Raw genomic sequence first — 7,414 nt, forward strand, 5'->3', positions numbered from 1 at the left:
CTGCCGCCAAACGTCAAATTTTCAAATTAGTTAACGAGGTTATATTATTAGTTGCATTGTTTTTTTTTAAATTACAATTATTATATATTTTTCATTCATAATATCACTTGGCACTTGCTCTTGCTCAGTTATAGTGCTCAGTGTTCAGTTTATTGTTGTCCTCAGCACAATACATCTCTATGTACAGAGTGATACCAAGAACAATTACTTGGAGTTGCAGTACAAATAATAATAATAATAATAACACTTATTATTATTTATTCAGTACCTCCATCAATCAGTACAAAGATCAACAAATGCTGGGAATTCAAGTTCAAGGCAGCAGCCAACACTAAATTTAAATATTTAAAAAAATTTATCATCTCCAAGGACATTTTTCCTAGAAGATTTAAAAAAAATTATTTAAAAAACTAATGACAGTTGCCAGTGAAATGTTTGTGTTTACGCGGTCATTACTCTGAAAATAATCAGCAAATATTAAAAACTATTATTTAAAAAAAAAACTGCAGCACTTGAGCATTTAAATTTTCATAATAATTAAAGTTATTATTTAATGTCTTTAATTAACCCGAGGTTATCGTGTCGAAAGTAAGAATTTATAAAGATATTAATATTAATATTTATCATTATGACGTTTAGCTATTAATTAAATTTAAAAAATGATTTGCTAAAATGTATGTGCTAATAAAATGTAAAAATGATAAGATTATTTAATCACTTTTATTAAAATTTAAACGTCTGGATTCATAAGACACGATGAACTGTATTATTTATAAGTAATCCTATCTCACGTCATTATCTAAGAGTATTAATGAGTGATTATATATTAAGTTAATTAAGAATCATGTTCATTTTTAATATATCGGGACTTGTGCTCTGTCATTTAGGTGATGAACACCACAGCCGCTAAGTCTCTTACTTCAGGAGCAGCGAATTAACTCACGATTTTAAATCTCTGTTAATTTCAATGATGTTGAGTAAATTACCGCAAGAATTCCGTCGGTATCAACGCAATCGCAATCAGTTGCGGCATATTTTCAAGGAAACTCAGCGCACTTTAGATGTTATCAATCATGAAAACTTTTTTCCTGAAGGTAAATTATTTTTTTTCAATGCCAGTAATTATTTAAATTTGATTTTATACCAGTGATTTGATTGAATAATAATAAAAATTGATTGTATTTTCTAGAAAATATCATTGATGAGTTATTACCCTCCTTAACTCTGGAGCGGCTGACTCATATTCTTGATAATCACCCGGCAATTGTGATACTGGGACAAGATTCCAAGTCGAAAGCTGCTTTGGTGAATCGTTTGTTGGCGCGAGATGTCCTGCCAGTAACTGATGGATCATGGCGGTGGATTAAATTTAGTTATGGTCAGATGAATAACGTCAGTCTGACACTGGGACTGGAGTACGAAGTCGTGGACGGAAGTCAGGCCGCGGAAAAATCATGGGAATCATTGACAGCTGAAGATTTAAACAGATCTTGCAACGAGGACTTGAATTGCCCGACGGTATTGGACGTCAAGTTGGACAGAGCGGTCCTCAAAGACGGTCTCCAGATATTTGTGGTCCCCGATGTCGCGGCAATAAGGACACTGGCCAAAGGAGCGCTGGGTATTTTGCCAATTTTTTTGTACGCACTGGGTGATTACCCGCTGACGGAATTAAATACTGAGGAGTTGAGAGAATTGAAAGAAACTTATCCGTATAACCCGGTACTGTTTGTTTCTTCGTTGGCTAATGTTGTGATTGACGGAGTCGAAGGTGATCTGACCGAGTCGGAGCAACATCGTCTGCAAAGTCAAACTGAAAGTAACGTAATAAATGTTAAGAATGATGAAATGAATGATAAAAAAGAAGAAGACGGGTTCAGTTTAGAGAAAATGAATTCTTTGGGTCGAACTTGGCTCGACCAATTAGGAGGCCTGGGTTTTTTACGCGTCGAAGACCCGGTGGAAGTTGATCAGCAGATGACTTGGCTAGTCAGCAGCGAGTATGTGAGTGCCAGCGACTTTGTCGATTCTTACAAAAAAATCGACCGGGTCCTTCACTTTACACGCAGCTGCCTTCAAACCTACCTCGTTAACGCGAGTAATTACTTGACTGAAATTCAAACAAATTCTCTACGTAAATTTATTCTCAGTGCCTTTGACATGGCGCGCGAAATTCAAATTACTCCCCGTAGAATTCAGTACGCTCAGCAAAAAGAAAACGAGTTGTATGCAAGTTTGATGAACGTCGTTAATAAAAATCAAGACGAACTCGCAGTGTTGATCCATAATATCATTCAAGAAATGAAACAGGATTTGTCGGGATCGAGAAATGATTCTTATCAGTACCAAAACAATAATCTGAATGACAATGAGCAGGGATCTTATGATGAATCTCGCCGCGAGTGGTGTAAGACTGTACGTACAGCAACGACAGAAGTTCAGAGACTAGTGTTTAGACGTCTGAGTGAGAAAGTAGCACGACAACTAGTTACGTCTGTTAATTGTTTAAGGGAAACTTTTGTCGGCACACTGCAGCGCTGCTTGCTTGAGTTGGAAAAAAGTTACGACTCAAATAATCATGACGCAAATTTACTGGCGAGCGACGCACTGAAACAGATATTATCCGCGGCTTATAATGTTGAGTTGCATAACTCGTCGCCGTCGTTGGTACACTCGTTTATTGAACGTCTGAGACAACTGTTCAAGTCAATACCACTGCCATGGTCACCGACCCCGACGTTAGATGAAACCTGGCGTAGACGGGTGACAATAGACGTACTAAACTCATTGTGCGCTGCTAGATTAGCGCGCACTATCTCGACACAATTTCGCGATAAAATAAAAGCTTCACATGATGCATTTCACGCGGCGTTGAGATCCCTGGAAAATCATTACTCGGGTAAATTGGAGCGGACTGAAGAGCAGAGAGTTGCAATACGTAAAATACACGCGCCCAGACTTGCTAAGCTCGCGCTGGAGGCAACGTCGATGAGCGACTTGGTAAGATATGGAATCCCGCATCAGGGAAAGGAAATTGGACGAGGTCAGTACGGGGTCGTGTTTGCTTGCGATGCTTGGCCAGGTGCAGCAGGTCCCTGCGCAGTTAAATCCGTGGTGCCGCCTGATGAAAGACACTGGAACGACTTGGCAATGGAGTTTTACTACACAAGATCAATTCCGGATCATAAGAGAATTGTTAAATTGCGCGGTTCGATTATCGATTACAGTTACGGAGGCGGTGGCTGTGGAGCGGGAGCTGCTGTCTTACTGATAACCGACCGCATGACCCGTGATTTGTACTGCGGGATACGGGCTGGGCTGCCCTGGATTACGAGGATACAGATCGCTATCGACGTGCTCGAGGGGATTCGCTATCTGCACTCTCAAGGGCTCGTCCATCGGGATATTAAGCTGAAGAATGTCCTGCTGGACACGGAAAATCGCGCTAAATTAACAGATCTAGGTTTTTGTATAACTGAGGCCATGATGAGCGGGAGTGTCGTCGGAACTCCTGTCCACATGGCCCCGGAGTTACTCTCTGGGCACTACGACAGCAGCGTTGATGTCTACGCATTTGGTATTTTATTTTGGTACATCTGCGCTGGACACACCAAGATGCCATTTGCCTTCGAGCAATTTCATAACAAAGAACAGCTTTGGACTAGCGTTCGCAAAGGTGATACTTTTAACTCTAAAAAAAAATTTTTAATTAATGACAGTATCAACAGTATCAGTAATTAAAATTTATGATCAGGTTTACGTCCAGAAAGGCTGGCGAGCTTCGACGACGAGTGCTGGGAACTAATGGAGCAGTGCTGGGCCGGCGAGCCGTCCCGACGTCCACTTCTAGGCGCGATCCTGCCAGTCCTGGAGCTGATACGCGACAAAGCAGACTTAGGCAAGTTGACGGCTGAACCCGACGCAACCAAACAGCACAGCTCGTCCTCGTCCTCGTCCTCGATGAGGAATCCTGCTTTAGCACTCGGTGAACCCAATAATCAAAGAGGAACTGTATCAAGTCCTCTTCTAAAACGTAGACCTCTACGTCCTCTAAAATATCCTACTCTCCATATGACTAATTTATTTCACACTAGTGTCTGCTCGAATCTCTACGTACAAATGCGCGAATTTTAATTATTAGTTATCAAGACTGCTTTGTCGGTATTTAGTCTAAGACTGTTTATCTTTCAATGAAAAATTTATTTAATTAATAATCCCTGATAGCCAAGTTGGCCGCAACCTGTCGCCAAGTTGACCGTAAAAATTAACAATCAGCTTCTGTAACTTTTGCCTACTAGTTGACTGAAAATTTATCAGAAAGTTGGCAGGTTGCGGCAGTAGATTGTCGCCGTTGCTGGGAAACTTGTGGTCAACAGTTACAGAGACTGAAAGTTGTCGTCAAGTTGATCGCAACTCATGTACATGATCCTGAAATTGATATGACTATAAAGTTAGCAGGCATTTAAAAATTTTTGGATTTTTTTTACCAAAAAAATAAATATTGACAAAAATATTTTGAAAAATTGCACGTATAGTTTATGAAATTTCCGACGTGTGCATTTTTTTAGAAATATTTTTTTTTTATTATTTATCTGTTAAAAAAAAATTTTGTTAATTTCAAATGTCTGCTAACTTTACCATCATGAAGTTGATAGACAATAATTTTCGAATTTTTGTTTCAACAAATCAAGTGAAAAAAAAAAATGCACATTTAAAAAATTCAAAAAACTGTAGGTGCAATTTTTTTTTTATAATTTATCGTTCTGAAAAATAATCCAAAAATAATACGTCGACTATTTTCAGTATCATACTCATGTACATCAACTTTCTGATCAGAAACTCTGGCTATCAAGGAACTTGTGATAATTTTCAAAAGCTTTAAATTTTCTACTTTCCCTAAAAATATTTATTATTATTTTTTTTTTTCCAAAGAAATTATCAACCCATTTAATTTAAATTCTTAAATTATTGCCACAACTATTTAAATACAAAGTGCGTTTCTGATTAATTTATAAAATAACTCGTGATAAAATAAAATAAAATTAGAGCCCGTAGATAGCGTAGTAAATATTGTCCGCATTTGTAGTCTATCTTAGCTGTTATTTTAAATTACTTAGCACTTTTTGTTAACATAAATTTATTTAAATGCTACTGCTGCCACTACCACTGCTACTATTTTTACTACTACTTCTACTCTATTATTGAAAGTGATAGCACTCGTGTCCCATTTGTCACGCATTAACTTTTTTTGTTAGATAGCGTAATCCTGAGTACTAATAATGTTTATAAACTTGTTATGCTTTTCGTAGTCGATGGCGAAAACGAAATGTTGTTTTTTGTTAAATAAATTATTTAGTATTAACATTTAAATGAAATAAATTTTTGTTAATAAATAAATTAACTGTAAATATTTAAATAAAAAATTTATATTTTTAAAAATAAATATTTTTTTATAATTTCGTTGTTCGTCATTCGTCTATCGTTATCCCTGTACATAAATATATATATTTATTATTTTGTTTTGCTTATAAATTTGTTCTGTTTTCATTTTTTATTATTTATGAACCTTGAATATATATAATATATAGAAATATTTATCAGTATTTAGTATTTATAATAAAAACAAAATAATCTAATAATAAAATGTGATAATTTGATTAAAAATATATTTTTTTAACGGGTAATCAACTGGAAATAATGAATTTTTGTTTTTATATATAATTATAATAATAATATATATTTCAAATGATTAATTAATTAAGTTCAATGACCTAGTTTTAATAATTATATAAAAAATAATAATTTGATACTAAAATTATCGAATATATAATTTTTTTTTCAGATGTATTTAGTTACTCTGATTAATTAATAGCCGATTAATTAGATTGTGGGTCAATCAACTTTTAAAATGAGATGTGAGAAGACGAAAAATAAAAAGTTTATATCTACTGGATTTTTAAAATTAGATATCAAATCAAGACCGTGCTCCTGAAAAATTCAGACACAATAACAAAATATTTCGTTTTTTTTTACTTACTCTTTATCTTTAAGTTACGCGCTTATGTTAGTAATGATATTAATTTTAATTAATGTTTCAAGTGAAAATTAGTTTTATCAGTTTGATTTTTTTTGAATAACTGCAAATAGTTGTAGTGCTTCTGTACTGATTATGTGATAAGTAATTTTATATAAATATTAATTTTTGTACTCAATAAAAATGATATTTTTTATACTGATGACATACATGATTTATTTATGACTAAGACAGTAAGTCGAAGTTATTTTGTGCCTGCTCTAGGTCATGGAGGAACTTGTAGAACTGACTGAGTGTCATTTCCGTAAATAAATCTTTTATTTTACCATCATTTTCCAACAGCAATTTTAATTGCAAAAATGATTTTCCCACTTTGTCAGATTCGCTGCTTGATGCTGTAACTGAAAAATAAATTAGTGTGAATGTAGCAGACATCAGACAAATATTTTTTTAATAAATAAATAGAGTAAATAATTAAAAAAATAATATTTTTAAAAAATGCACTTATGAATTTTGAAATTTTTTAAATGCGCATTTTTTAAAAATTTTATTTTATTCATTTTTTACTCTATTTATTGATGATTTTAAATTTGATGTCAGCTACATTCACTCATAAAAATAAATGAATTTATTTATGAGTATAGAGCAGAAATGAGACAATTTATAAATTTTAAATAAATAAATTAATTAAATTTAAAAAAATGCGCGAACTGATTTTTCATTCATCTAAATACGCACTTTTTGAATTTTATCCCACGTACATTTTATTCATTTATTTAAAAAGTTTATAAAATTCCCACCTGTCAGTTACATTCACGCTCATATTTATTTTGGTGTCAATTAAATATGGAATTAATTTGAAATTTTTTTTTGGCGGGATATTTTAAACTGGGATATTTTTTTTTGGGAAAATTTTCACGGGACACTGCGGGTAATCTTTATTAATAAATTAAGTATTATTTTTTTAAAAAACAATTCGATATAAATATTCGATGATATATTTAGTGAAAATTTGTAGAAATTAAAGGATTTTTTTTAAATAGTAAAACAAAATTATCTAGTGATTAATTATGAACTCAAAGTGAAATCAATAAGTAAATAAATATGATAAAAAATATATTAAAGGTTATTTACCACCAAATTTCCAAGCAATGTCAACGAGAGTATTTTTTGATTCCTCCATTTTAATTTAAAAAAATCAATTACTCATTTATTTATTATTTAAATACTTATATTTTATATTCTTATTGTTATTAGTAAATATCATTAATGAGTTTTGTATACAATTTGTTTTTGTTGTTAATATTTTTGACGTTTTGTACGAGAAAATAAACATTCACGCAGCCATTTTTAAATATAATTCAAACAGCAGGCGCGCAT

General features: G+C 33.2%; 1 protein-coding gene across 2 annotated transcripts; it reads left to right on the forward strand.

Annotated features, from left to right (window-relative positions):
• Nucleotides 1–151: 151 nt before the first annotated feature.
• Nucleotides 152–6,436, forward strand: LOC130671217 (dual serine/threonine and tyrosine protein kinase-like). 2 transcript variants are annotated; one of them, XM_057474974.1, is made up of 5 exons: nucleotides 152–588; nucleotides 888–1,094; nucleotides 1,190–3,676; nucleotides 3,755–3,898; nucleotides 5,843–6,436. In XM_057474974.1, exons 2-5 carry the CDS (start codon nucleotides 968–970, stop codon nucleotides 5,863–5,865), a joined length of 2,781 nt encoding a protein of 926 aa, XP_057330957.1. In that variant the 5' UTR covers nucleotides 152–588; nucleotides 888–967; the 3' UTR covers nucleotides 5,866–6,436. The 2 variants fall into 2 exon arrangements, with proteins under 2 accessions (XP_057330957.1, XP_057330956.1); XM_057474973.1 differs by lacking the exon at nucleotides 5,843–6,436 and having other exon boundaries at nucleotides 153–588; nucleotides 3,755–5,452.
• Nucleotides 6,437–7,414: the final 978 nt, after the last annotated feature.

Source organism: Microplitis mediator, chromosome 7 (genome assembly GCF_029852145.1).
Source record: "Microplitis mediator isolate UGA2020A chromosome 7, iyMicMedi2.1, whole genome shotgun sequence".
Lineage (NCBI taxonomy): Eukaryota > Metazoa > Arthropoda > Insecta > Hymenoptera > Braconidae > Microplitis > Microplitis mediator.

What these genes read in the sequence shown, in the direction of transcription:
- LOC130671217 (XM_057474973.1), top strand. Translation starts at nt 968, where the DNA reads ATGATGTTGAGTAAATTACCGCAAGAATTCCGTCGGTATCAACGCAAT. An exon ending in TGAAAACTTTTTTCCTGAAG is followed by an intron (nt 1,095 to 1,189) that starts GTAAATTATTTT and finishes TGTATTTTCTAG; the next exon opens with AAAATATCATTGATGAGTTA. An exon ending in TTGGACTAGCGTTCGCAAAG is followed by an intron (nt 3,677 to 3,754) that starts GTGATACTTTTA and finishes ATTTATGATCAG; the next exon opens with GTTTACGTCCAGAAAGGCTG.